This window comes from Malus domestica, chromosome 04 (assembly GCF_042453785.1).
Source record: "Malus domestica chromosome 04, GDT2T_hap1".
Classification (NCBI taxonomy): domain Eukaryota; kingdom Viridiplantae; phylum Streptophyta; class Magnoliopsida; order Rosales; family Rosaceae; genus Malus; species Malus domestica.
Window position 1 is genome coordinate 28,055,351 of NC_091664.1, and position 13,895 is coordinate 28,069,245.

General features: G+C 35.7%; 3 protein-coding genes and 1 non-coding gene across 4 annotated transcripts; 2 read left to right on the plus strand and 2 right to left on the minus strand.

Annotated features, from left to right (window-relative positions):
* The first annotated feature begins 1,856 nt into the window (after positions 1 to 1,856).
* LOC139195088 (uncharacterized) lies at positions 1,857 to 2,321 on the plus strand. The gene has a single exon (XM_070820281.1). It carries the CDS (start codon positions 1,857 to 1,859, stop codon positions 2,319 to 2,321), a length of 465 nt encoding a protein of 154 aa, XP_070676382.1.
* A 10-nt stretch (positions 2,322 to 2,331) lies between these two features.
* LOC103433899 (uncharacterized) lies at positions 2,332 to 5,116 on the minus strand. The gene is made up of 8 exons (XM_008372190.4): positions 4,706 to 5,116; positions 3,928 to 3,994; positions 3,805 to 3,844; positions 3,577 to 3,709; positions 3,364 to 3,435; positions 3,179 to 3,259; positions 2,781 to 2,842; positions 2,332 to 2,687 (listed from the first exon to the last, which is right to left on the minus strand). Exons 1-8 carry the CDS (start codon positions 5,000 to 5,002, stop codon positions 2,621 to 2,623), a joined length of 819 nt encoding a protein of 272 aa, XP_008370412.1. The 5' UTR covers positions 5,003 to 5,116; the 3' UTR covers positions 2,332 to 2,620.
* A 2,274-nt stretch (positions 5,117 to 7,390) lies between these two features.
* LOC103433900 (F-box protein PP2-B15-like) lies at positions 7,391 to 9,593 on the plus strand. Its single transcript, XM_008372192.4, has 3 exons — positions 7,391 to 7,670; positions 8,266 to 8,384; positions 8,874 to 9,593. Exons 1-3 carry the CDS (start codon positions 7,416 to 7,418, stop codon positions 9,343 to 9,345), a joined length of 846 nt encoding a protein of 281 aa, XP_008370414.3. The 5' UTR covers positions 7,391 to 7,415; the 3' UTR covers positions 9,346 to 9,593.
* A 530-nt stretch (positions 9,594 to 10,123) lies between these two features.
* LOC114824682 (small nucleolar RNA snoR69Y) lies at positions 10,124 to 10,215 on the minus strand. The gene has a single exon (XR_003772955.1). It is a non-coding gene; the product is annotated as a small nucleolar RNA snoR69Y (small nucleolar RNA).
* Positions 10,216 to 13,895: the final 3,680 nt, after the last annotated feature.

Genomic DNA, 13,895 nt, shown 5'->3' on the forward strand with positions numbered 1-13,895 from the left:
GGGCCTGAAGAGCTTATGGAGAAATTTATCATGTCCATGTTCACGATCAAGCAGACTCATCAACTCTAAGCATTAATCCGGGACCTTCCACATTTTATTTATTTATTTGAGAGTCGCAGTTCTCGTCTTTATCACTAAATCATTTGTCGTGATTTTTCTGAGACTATTTTAACAAAAAAACAAAAAACAAAAAAAAAACCTTAATGTTTATTAATGTTTCTGACCACAACTTGTCGTGCACGGCTAGATTATGCAGTTTATGCGACAAGTAACGAAAATAAAATTGCAATTTTTGGTTCAGTAATTGCGTGAAAGTGATGGTTGCATAATTTGACACCTGTTTAAATTTTATTTATTTTTGGTCTATGACGCACACCGGACAATAACCAAACTTAACAAGCAAGACGAAAACAGTCTAAATAGTCAATTTATGACGTAAGAGCTGAGTAGAAGCTCTTGATTTATATGGACAAAAATAGAAGCTCGTTTTGATCTTATTAAAGGCTGGTTTGGTATTGTTGTGCTTTGAAAAAAAAACTGCTGTGAGAATAAGCGGTTGTACTGTGAGAATAAGCGGCTGTGAAATAAATCAGGAGAGTGTTTAGTAAACTTTTTTGTAAAAGTGCTTTTGGAAGAAAAAAAAACAGTTTGATAGTAGGTATTTTCATTAAATGAGTACTGTAGCTCCGTGTGCTTTGAAAAAAAACCAGTTTTCCAAAGCTGCAAATAGCAGCTTCAGCTTTTTCCTTTGATTTCAGCTTATTCTCACAACAGCTTTCAAAATAAGCCTTTTTTTTTCAGTTTACCAAACATCTAAAACCTTCACAGCTTTTTTTCATGGGTACTTTTTTTTTTAAGCACCTCATTCCCAAACCACCCTTAAGTGTGAGTATCAGAGCACGAGATTTGTGGCTAAGTGAGTTAAGAATATTTTTTTAGGGAAAACTAATGAAAAATATTTGAAAATTTTGAATTTTAATGATAAGCACAAAATAAAGAGTCAAATGAATAGTATCAAAATTAACTTTTTAGTATAAAAATATGATTTTTCGTTAAAATGAACAATACCATAAGTTTTCGTTAAAATTCCCTATTTTTTATTGCACTTGAGGTTTCGAGTTTCTTTTCTCTTGCTTCAATATCTCTTGTATAAAAAATTATGAGAATTGGACAATAAAACGTGATAACAAAGACTCTTGTGTTTTGCTAGAGGTAGCAACTCTGATTTTATTGAGAATATTTTAGTGGATCAAGAACACGGTCCGGTATATTAAGTACCTTTAAAAAGTAGTTAAAACTTTTTTTCAAGTATTCAATTACTTGTATTATGATACTTTGTGTACTGAGTTGTGTTACCACCAAGCTAAAAAAATCAAGAGATAATATTTGAAAAAAGAGAAAAATTATAGGCGACCTCTGTGAAAACTCCTTACTCTTTCTTGTGTAAAGGCTCACAAAAAAAAAAAAAAAAAAATTGAAATATCAAATGATATATTAAAATCCATATATCCTAAGCTCATTAGGAAGTAAGAATTCCTAAGCCCATTAGTAAGCAGGATTTCCTAAGCCCATTAGTAAGCAGGATTTCCTAAGCCCATCAAAAAGTAAGAATTCCCAAGCCCAGTAGGAAATAAGAATTGCAAAGCCCAGTAGGAAGAAATCCGACGTCGTTAAATACCAAAGCGGCATTCCACCAAACTCCCCCATCAGTTTTACGTTTCTCACGAGCAAAGCTTGTACGAGAACGCTTCAGTTGATCAGTTTTCTTTCCTTGTGTGAGGATCCAACTCCTCCGTCGACACCACGATGAAGAACCTCCGGCTCTAGGTTTTCAGACACGGCTTCAACTCTTCGGAATGCAGAAAACAGCGGAGAATGCCCTTGCTAGAATACGAATGCTGAAGCAAGAGAAAGCGTTGAAGGCGGAAACTAGTACTGACATTGCTCGTGACTGGGATGAACGTTTGATACGGCTCAAAACTACAGAACATCTTTTAGATTTGTATGTTTTGTTCGAGAGCTTCTGCAAATCGGTTCTGGACAACCTGTCGATCATGGAAGAACAAAAGAAGTGTCCGGCTGAAGTGAAAGTAGCCATCGCTAGCTTGATATTTGCAGCTCCGACGTGCACTAAAGATGTTCCGGAACCGATGACACTCAGGAAGATTTTTGAGAAGAAATATGGGGAAAAATTTGTATCCGAGGAAACTAACCTGCAAAGTCCCGATTGCGCTGTGAATCTGGCGATGGTTATGAAGCTCAGATACTACTACGAGGAAGCCGCGAAGATCGAAAATCGCAAACTTAAGGCAAATGTTTAGATTGATCAGCTGTCATGAAACATGTATAATGTATTGCCTTTTTGTTCATGTACAACTCTATGAAGTTCATTGTTCCAAATAGTATGTCATTTTCGATTAAATTGTTGCTTTATTTTTAGGTTCCTTCGACCCGTTTTTTCTTATGCCGAAAATCATCTCTTTTCTACGTAAAATCATCGATACAGTTACACGAAGAACAAGTAATTTCTTCTAGGAAAAGCACACAGCCATATTAGGATTGTCGTTGCACACGATATACAAACTTGTGTGGAAGATTGACAGAGCTTGAGCCAAATGCTTCAACTGGCCGTCCAATTTCGACAAAGACAGTGAACTTTGGCAAGAGAAGCCATGTAATCGTCGGACCTAATATGAACAAGGAAATCAAATTTATGTTTTTAACAGATACTTAACTGTTTTTAATAAGAAACTAGTTTCGATTGAACTTCTAAATCTAACCTTTGTCCATAAAGAGACTGGCATGCAGCAACAATATGGAGTTTGGCCCCATCGGCTTTCTTCTGCACGGGTTAAGATAGCTAGTTAGCAATCACTGAGAATTTCTCAGCACCATTGAAGCTTAACATAAGAGATGGTGTAGCTAAAAACAATTAATCAATATATTAGGTAACGAAAACGAAGATAACTTGGACAGTTAGTATTTTCTGCGAGTGGTTTTGTTCCTGTGGCTCAAGAATTTAAAAGGGAAGTAAAAACACATGATTTCTGACTACAAGATCAATGGAGAACCGTTTCGTCCCATCTCTAATTATTGCAGGAACACTCAGATTCGGTTGACATACAACATGTGACACCAGAAGGATATCAAAAGAAAATTATCATAGTTTGAAGCAAACCTCAGATTCGTAATAAAGTCCGGCGTATAAAGAAGCGTAGAAAAAATCACTCTCACGGCCATTCAAAAACGCAGCAGCAAGCTAGGCATGAACATCAATCAGTTAATTTAGAGGAAAGTCATGAACCACACAACAAGCTCAGATAAGAAATGGTTTGATCAAAGAAGAAAGGTTTCACTCAACACCTTTTCCGGATCACCACCATCTTTAAACATGTTATAGGATTCTCGCATGACAGGTCTTGGATCTCGGCCAACCTGCATTCGATCAAATATGTAGTTAGAAGAATTTTATTCAAATTTCCACTCAGTACAACGGAATAATAGCGCTTCAAATAACGTCTGCCAGTCTTTAGTGTCAAGCTTAAAGCCTAATTTAACTTTGTAGCATTGACTTGCCTCAAGAAATCGTTCCCTTGCTTCGTTAACTCCATACAACTGAGCTTCACAGAGAAAGCACCAAATGGACTCCTCTGTATCATTTGGATTCTGCGCAACATCTAACCGAAACTGCTCTGCCCCGTCTTCAAACCTGTGCGGAAAATATACCCGGTTTAATCCTTGACATGAATCTTAACCAAATCAGTATGTAACAAAACAAAAGCATATGGAAACAAGGAGTAGTACCTATCAAGATAGTAAAGTGAAAGCCCCCTTTGCCAAAGATCTGATAAGAACAACAGGAAACACTTACTGGAACAATTAAATATGCCGAAAACCGTGATTAGTAACTATAATCAATAGACTTACATGCCTTTTGGCGAGGATCCAACTCAATTGCCTTGTCAAATTCTGCTAGTGAACCTGAAACATCACCCTTAACAAATAACAAAGTTGAAAACTTTAATTACCAAACTATGAGAACAGGTTTCAAAAGAAAGTTAGGGATTAAGTGTTTCCTGACAATCAGAAAGCGCTTCAGAGCCCTTATGAGGTGATTTTCTAGTAAGCATTTCCAAGTGATTTTCTAGTAAGCACTTCCAAGTTATTTTCGACAATGCACTTCCAAGTTATTTTCGACAATGCACTTCCAAGTGCTTTTCTACAATGGACTTCCAAGTGCTTTCCTATTATTAATATTAAGGGAGCACTTCCAAGTGCTTTTCCATGAAGCAATTCCAAATTATTTTCTACGAATCACTTCTATTTAATATTTTAGGGCTTATTTGGAAAGTGCTTTTAAGAGGCTGAAAGCGTTTTTAAAGAAAATACTTTTGAATTAAAAAAACAATTGAAGTGTTTCATGGCGCCATTTCAAGTGCTTTTTCAGAATTGACTTGCATTTTTATTATAAATTAAATCCAAACACATTTTTTATAAAAACGTTTTTAGTCATTTAAAATCATTTCCCAAACAAACCTTTAATCATTTTTCTAGAAAGCACTTCCAAGGGCTTTTCTACATTTAAGTTGAATTTTCAAAACATGATTATAATAAAAGCCCTTGTAGCATAAATTCTTTTGAGCAAAAGGGCTTCCTACAGGTATGGAAATCACTTGCTAAAAATGTAACAAGGAACAGAACTTACCTGCCTAAAAAGCACCATCCCGCGTCGAATCGCCGCAACGGCTTCACGGGGATTGTTGCCGCCGCTAGTCAAGGCATCCCAGATGCCGGAAACCTTAGGCAGGAAGAGTCTTCTGGTGCTGAAGATTTGCGAGTTAGTAGCAGTGCGACTTCTGAATGCCAATGGCGGCGGCTGGACTCCGTGGCTGTGAACTGTTGAAGTAACAGTGCCAAATAAGAGCGAGGAATTATGGGTTTTGGATGAAACGGAAGGGGAAGGCATGTAAATAGGGGGTTTGAGGTTGTGGGTTATCGCCATGGAAGAAGAAAGATGCGACCTTTGATGTGTGTTCGTGAGGAATTTGAAGGTGGAAGTGGAAAATCTGGTGGTTCCTGCAGTTGTTCTGGACTTGCGGTTGGAAGGGAGAGATAAGGCGCCAAAAGCCAACTGAGTGTGTGATTACAAGAGGACTGTCAACGGTAAAATTTTTACTTTTTACTTTAACCGAGTGGTAACTTATTGTTTTGAATAATAACAAAAAAATTTGTATAGAGGCAACTTTTTGTTTGAATCTTCATATTCGTAGATTAAAATTAAAATACCGTCTTATTGTGAGAGGCTTGTAATTCAAGTAATTAATAGTGTTTATCACTGCACACAAGAATCTAAGTTCCATTTAGTCATTCCATTACATGATTGTATGTAGAAAAATATGTCAGATTGTCAAGAGAAAATAAAGAGATAAAACGGTCATTTTAAAAACTAAAATTAGAATATCGTCTTATTATGATATTCTTGTAATTTAAACAATTATAGTATTTACGACTGCACACGAAAATTTAGGTTCAATTATATCCTTCTATTATATCGCTTGTATTAAGAAAAATGTATCATCTCAAAAAAAAAAAAAAAAAAAAAACCTACCCAAACAGTTTACATTTCTATTGCCTTTTATAAAGAAAAGCTCAATAAGACAAAGGAGCACAGCCGAAACTTAGTACAAACATGTTATTTGAAATAAATTTGAGAAGGACTAATCGCTACTGTACTACTTTAATCCAATAATATAATGTCATTGTTGACCCTAAAAACTACCAAGCTTACGTGGCGTGCAGATCGAGTAATTAGTAAGCTAACTACGTCATTCAGTTGTATGCGGGGCGTGCCAACTCTTCGGCCGAGATCGGCCAAGGAGTAAAATTTGTTGATGTTGCGTTGGGTGCGCGGCTGACTTCTCGATCTTGCGACTGCGGCCGAGGAAGGAACACTCTCGGCCTTCGGGTTCTAGAGCCTAAAGACAATGCTGCTGGTTATGCGAAGTTCAATATCAAATTCGGCTTTCAATGTGCCGAATGTAATAACTTGTAACACCTCACTTCGCCGAAAAGGCTAATGAGATGACCTCTACCAATAAGGATTTGAAAATCCTTCTCAACCGAGACTTAGATAGATAACTAGTCGGCCATGTCGCAGTGCTGTTTATCCAAACCGACTGATTCTACGGCAATAGTGATGCTTATCCAAACTGAAGATGTTCGCCGGTTGCCTTCACAATGTTGTTTATCCAAACTGAAGAGGTGAAAAAGAAAATAAAAAATCTCAAGATGTTTGAGAGGTTTTGCGTACAGCGAGGGTTTGCGCATGTCAGTTTGTGTGTTGAGTTGGAGGTCCATTTTCATGTTGCTAATACCCCGATACTTATAATACCAGTAGGCTTCATTGCTTGTTGCTTGCCGTGAGTATCCCGTGTGCAGAAGTAATATTCCTAAAAATATTAGATAATCCCTCATGTAGGCGCTCCCACTTTTTTGGGATGTGATAATGCATGAAATCCCATCAACTTGGATTTTTAAAAATATGATAATGCAGCTCCAGTGAATATAATGCATGCAATTGCATCAAAACCAATCAATGCCTACCATTATTTGGAAGCAATCCAAACTAATGGTCCAATCCAAGTGCCATGCATAATAATACTGAATTATCATGCCGTGACCTAATCCAAACAGATTTGATGCTATCCTGATGCCAGTCATTACCATGTACGACTCTTCACTTGCGGCTTCTCCTGATGTGGTATATCCCAAGCAGACCCACATAAAGAGATAGAGAAGTCCTCCTTCAACTCTTTCTCCATGCATGCATTAATATTTCTGCCATTTAATATCCATTTGCCAACCCAAAAACCATGCATCAGGATAAAATCCAAATTGAGCCTTATCTTCGATCTTTTGATCCGATTGCATTTCAATCTTTTGGACTCCTTAATTATCTATGCACTTTAGAAATAATTTTCAATAATTCCTCAGATAACATCATGATTATCAAAATCATAATATTATCTAGACAAATTATTAATCAATCATCTCAATATTCTTTCAATCCAACGGCTCAGAATTTTACTCATTCTACGGCCTCGATTGTTCGGGCCGATAGTGTAAAATCGGATCCAAACAGTCATGTACAAATTTTTCATCATAGAATATTATATTATTGAATTGAACCGTTATGTGAAGCAAATACATCTCCGCAACTTGAACAAGACGTCTCCTAATTTTCAGTTTCATAATGTTGTCATGATGTTGACTAGAACCTAATAGATGTTGCCTGCATGTTGTCATAATGTTGACCGGACATTCGAAAGAAAGTGTTGTCACATTAACGATATCACCATCGATTGGCAGTATAAATTACATGCCTCCCTCCAGGCAATGTCACACCAATTTCAAAGATGAATTTCGATCACTTGCCTGAAGACTGCTTCGCGCACATTTTATCGTTCACGTCTCCGGGCGACGCATGTCGTTCCTCGTTAGTTTCATCGTCCTTTCGGGCCACGGCGGATGCCGATAGTGTGTGGCGGAAATTCTTGCCGTCAGACCACAAACAGATTCTATCCAGATTTGTGAGTCCCATAGCTTATTCATCTAGCAAAGATTTGTTTATGAAGTTATGCAGTCCAAACCTAATCGACGGTGGTGATAAGGTAAATTTTAATTATCGATCGGTCTTTTGGAATTTTACTTGTCTTAAAACGTAGGCATCATCGTTGAAAATTGTTAAATATAAATATAATGTTCTTGTGTCATACAGTCTAGCAATATTAGATACTTAAAACTGTTATGTGGGATTGTAACACATTCTCAAAGAAAAATTAACCTAAGAGCAAGTCCAGCTGCTATCAAACGGCAAAGGTAAGGGCTTGAAAGAAGCCCTTCAATCCAAAAATAAAAACCTTTAGTAGGCCAAATTGAAGAGGGCAAGTGGTGAGCCATGCGAAGCCTGCCCAAAAACCTGAGCAAGTTATGGCCGACCTTGAGCCAAAGGGTTGCTTTTGCATTGACAGGCGGGGGAACAAATATGAATTTTGCTGAGTCATTAGAATTCATATTTGTTCTACCGTCGGTGGATGCACTAGCGGTTTTATGAGCGAAACTTATTTAGATTGAGAATGTCACTGTGACAATATCTTATCTACAATATACGTCGCTCTAGGCTTAAGGGGTGTTCTATAACTTATATGTACTAATGATTTGATTTTGATTGAAGTCACGTAATTACTTTCTGATTGGTGAACACAGATGTTCTTCGTAGAGAAATCAACAGGTAAAAAATGCTACATGTTAAGTGCAAGGGACCTTTCAATTTCATGGGGCAGTCATCCTCTGTACTGGACCTGGAGACCTTGTCTTCAATCAAGGTTTGCACTCTTTAATTAACCCTAATCTACTTTCAAGAAAGTATAGTTTTGAGCCCTTGGTCTAAATTGCATTGTCTTATATGATTAACTTAAATTAATATAAGTTCTAGGCTCTTTCGTTTATTTACCTCTATGCTTTGACGAAAATCTCATTTCACTCCCCAAAATTGTAATTGTTTAACTTTACCATGTTGCTTTCCGTTTGTGTCTTAAGTCATCCCGTTCCGTCCAGTTGATCTGGAAAATTGTTAATTAACTTGGCTATTGTAGAACCAAAGCAAAAAACTTGGCATTTTCTTTGTTTTAGCTTATGTTCTACAATAATCAAGTTAACGATTTTCTTGACCACCTTAACAGAATAAGATAATTTTAAAAATATAATTAAAGCACACGAGACAAAGTCAAACAGTTACAAGTTCGAAAAAAAAAAAGCGAGATTTTCATCTTTGTGCACATATATGAGCCTAAATTCTAAAGGAGCAAATTCAGATTTGCAGAGGTGGCTGAGCTTAGAACAATTTGGTGGCTGGAAATATGTGGCACGACAAATACTCAAATGCTATCACAAAAAACTGTCTATGGGGCCTATCTTATTATAAAGATAGCCAATCGTGCTTACGGGTTAGACACTTTGCCTTCTGAGGTTTCACTTGAAGTTGGTAGTTATAAATCACAAGGTTCAATTTACTTGAGCAAACGCAATGATATAAAAAGTGGGAAGCAAGCCTCATCAGAACACGAACATTTTCCGAAGGTAGTAAGAGCTTCGAGGTCGAGGGTTCTCGACGAAGATCGCGGCGGCAGCAAGCGCGGGGATGGATGGATGGAGGTTGAAATAGGAAGCTTCTACAATGGTGAGTGTGATGAGAAGGATGTAAGGATGAGCCTAAGAGAAGTGAAGGGTGTGCATCTTAAGGCTGGACTTATTGTTGAGGGAATTGAGCTTAGGCCTAAACAATAATGTCACAAGTGTCATCATGTGAGATGAAATTGCTTAATCTAAGATTGTATTCTTTTTGTAAGCAATATTCTTAAGTCCGAGCTACTCTAATTTACGAGAAAGACATTGATTTCTTGCATAAAATGGTGGAAAATTAACAAGACAAGACTTACTTTTGCTCTATATAATTTGTAATATGTTTTAAGTTGTGTACCCTAACTTGAAAGACTTTGGTTGTCACCGTTATAAAATGATACATTTGGCTTCAATACGTCCCTTTTGTGAGTGGTTGAATTTGAGAAGTAGCATATCTCATATTTTTCAGTGTTCAAGTTACGGTAACACGGTGTGATACACAATTGATTGATTTTAGTCGTTAATAAGAAGAAATTAACAACCAAATACATGATATTTTATCAAAGATTTTACGATAAATAAATGAAAAACTAAAACAAAAGAATTTACAAAAAGCAAAGATTTTTTATTTCTAAAAATAAAAAAAAATTAATATGTGAATCTAGAGTATTCGCGGACCACAAAAGATTGCAATAATATAATAATTAAATAACTGGAAAATAAAAAAGCAAAATTACCACAAATTTTAATGATTTTAAAAACATATAACTGATATTTTTTAAAAGAAGTTTTCACTTTCCAATTCCAAAACATTTTATGTGAAATCGGTTTCAGTCATTTACAAGCACTTCTCTTATCCTCGATCAACACAAATAAAAACTAAACAAAAAAATTTATAAAAAATCAAAGAAATTAAAAATAAAAGCTCAAATAAAGAGTGATTTTCTGGGCTCAGATGTATATGGATAACATTTCTACTCCCTGACCACAAAAGGTCTCATAGAGCTGGGATTATCATGGATCATCATTGCAAAAAACAAATATAATTAAAATCGATGAATAAATATGAAGAAATAAAACCATGGATCAGAAAATCTTTGAAATTGAAGAAGAAAATGGATGGAAGAAAACTGGTAGGTTTTGACGCAAGAGGAGGAGACGGCCACAGACGAACTGGAGAGGAGAGAGTAGGGTTTATAGAAGATAGCAAATCATGTTTTCTCTAACTTCTAGTTATACCCCTGGAGATTGCTTGAATTACAAATTTATTTTGGATTTGTACAACTGGGCTCATAATTTGAAGCCCAATTTTCTTTCTCTCTTTCTGGCGTATACCGGGAGTTTTTCGTTAAAGTTCTCTAAAAAAAGGAAAACTAATGAAAATGGCTTGAAAACTTTGCGTTTTAATGATAAAGACAAAATAAAGGGTAAAGTGAATAGTACAAGGATTGACTTTTTAGTGTAAAAATGTGGTTTTTCGTTAAAGTGAACAGTACCATGAGCTTTTCGTTAAAGTTCCCAAAAAAAATGGGATGTGTTATTCACACACCTCAAATTACTTTTCACACACCTTTTGTTAATTTCTGTCCGTTGATCTTCTTTAATTCATCCGATCTGACGGCCGAAAATTAGAAGGGTGTGTGAGAAGTAAAATGGGGTGTGTGGATATCACACCCTTTAAAAAATGCTATGGATTAGGCAGGCGGCGGACTACAAAATGAATGACATATATATTATGAGCTATTGGAACATAATGAAAATATGGGGAACAAGTATATAATGTGTGTTCCTTTAAGTATTCAACAAGTCTCTTGCAATATATTGAAAAAATAAAATGCAAAATGAAAGTTATCTACTTTTTGTCTAAATGAGTTGCAACCTAGGTGGGCTAGCGGGTGCCAAAGCTGTCTAGGTGCCTTTTCTTAATTTTCAAACGCTTAGGCATTAATCGGGGAGGTGGCCGAGCACCAAGGCGGGAATTTTTAGAACAGTGTACTTACATCGTGGTCTCTAGGTCTCATATGTACTACATATAACTAGTGTTTAAAATATCGGTTTTGGTAGAAATATTAATATGCAAATTTGTGAAATATCAATATATATATATAATATTGACATCGGTTGATTTCGAATTTCGATGAAAATTTAAAATGAAACTATAGATTGTAAAACATTAGTTTGGACGAAATATAAAAGTTATATAAGGTGAAGTCTAAACTTAACCTTCAATTTCCATGTCTTGCTCTGATTTTTTAGATATTTCCATAAAAAGGGGTGTGATATCTACACACATTTTTTTATTTCTCCCACACCTTTTTGGTTTTCGACCTTCAGATCGGATAAATTAAAGAAGATCAACGGATAAAAATTAACAAGAGGTGTGTGAGAAGTACCGCACACCCCATAAAAATATCAACTGTAGACCCCATAAAAATATCAACTGTAGACCCGTATCTAAGAAATTTTAAACACTGATTGACCTTTGTTCTTCTTTCCAGTTTGATTTTGTGACAAAAAAACTGAAACTTGTTGATGTGTGTGTGCATGTAATAATGTGACACGTACAAATAGAAAATAGTTAGGAAGATAAAACAGCAAATAACTCCAAATAACGTGACACGTACATTTGTGTTTCAACCCTACCACTACACAAAACAGCAAGAAGACCATCAACAACTTGTCGGCTTAGTTCAAACAAAACAAGTGTGCTTAGGTTTAACTCCAAATAACGAAAACAAACTAATCAAAAATAACCTCTTAGACTAAATGAATGCATATACGTGACAAACTAATTACAAGGGCATATGTCTCTGAAACGCTTGTAATTTTTCTTTTCAAGAGCATGAGAGACAAGCTTAGACTAAAATAATTACAACAAATAATATATATTAGTTTAAGACATTACAGACTTATACATTTTGTAAGGAATTGACAATTTTACATTAACAATCTTTAAATAGTAATTTTAAAATAAACGGTTTCGATTATAACATATTTATACTACTTTCATTGCTAGTTCTTAGCCTTTGTTTAAAGGATATTAGGCTTGATCAAGATACATTTTCTTATAAAAGTATAAGGGCCTATTTGATACTCTCTGCTTTAATTCAACTTTATAGACTCAAAAACATTTTTTTAAGTTCTCCACCTTGAAGACTTGTTTGGTAGGATTATTGTAAAAACTGAATTCAAAACTAACTTAAAAATTAGTCTACTTCTAAACAACACTAAAAGCGAGTTTTTAAACTTTCATCCCACTACTTTTTCTCTCCTCTCCTCACTCCCGATTTTTCTCTCTCTATCATATCTTACTCTCTCATCCCCTCATCTCCCTAGGGGTGGGCGCGGTGCGGTTTGGTGCGGTTTCGAATGAAACCACAACCGAAACCGAAACATTTTGCGGTGCGGTGCGGTGCGGTTTTGAAGCCAAAACCAAAATGAAACCAAACCGTTCGGTTCGGTGCGGTGCGGTTTCAAACGGTTTCGGTTTGGTTTTTGAGAAAAAAAATGTACAATTTAAAATATACATCTATTTATGCATAAGACGGTCTTATTTTCCTCGTATATTAATTAATGAATATGCAGTAAAATTGCAGCAAAACTGCATAAAAAACAGCAGCAAAAACTGCACCAAAACTGCACAAAACTGCACCAAAAAATAATGCAGCAAAACTGCATTAAAAAACAGCACCAAAACAGCACCAAAAACTGCACCAAAACAGCCCCAAAACTGCACAAAACAGAACCAAAAATCTGCACCAAAAGTGCAGCTAACTTGTACCAAAACTGCAACAAATGACAACTACTAAAATTGAGACAACATCCAATGCATCAAAGGATTTAAACTTTAAATCCTTATGCATCACATCTATTAAAATTGAACTTGATCACCAATCACAATACTTTACAATCCAATTGAAAGGTTAAGTTTGCCATAATACAAACCTATAAGTTATAACCTAGTTGAAAAGTTTAAAATATAAGTCATATAACATTTATTTATTATATGGTGCGGTTTCGGTTTCGGTGCGGTTTTGAAAACCCAAAACCGAAACCAAACCGTTTTGTGTGCCGCGGTTCGGTTTTGAAACCGAAACCGTTTCAAAACCGCAAAACCAAACCGTTTGGTGCGGTTTGATTCGATTCGTGTTTCGGTTTCGGTTTTCGGTTCCAAGTGCCCACCCCTACATCTCCCCGAATCTTTCTCTTGTTTCTCCCCTCCCCCTCCTCCCCTCTCATCTTTCTCCTATTTCTCTCCTCTCTCTCATCTTTCTCTCCTCTCTTCCTCCCCTCCTCCTTGAATCTTTCTTCCCTTGCTCTCTAATCTCCCTCTCCTCCAACCCTTCCTTTGAATATCTCTACCTGTCCAATTAAATTGTGCAGTAGTTTCCGAATTGTTAGTTGTTGTAGAATATTTTTTTCTTTTATTTAATTATTAAAATTTACAAACAATTTTGAATCTTATACCAAATGAGTTTTTAGATCTTAAAGAAAATTATTCTTAAAATATGTTCTTAAGAAATGATTTGAAAAATTATGAATTCTTTTTAATACCATACCTAACAGACTCTTAAATTTCCAAAAGATTAACGTATCACCTGATATTATAATCTACATAACTACTCTAAATATATTACGACAAAATGAGAGTTTGAACTCAAACTGCAATAGATTGAAAAGAATAAAAATGTTATTTTTACTATATATTTGTATCA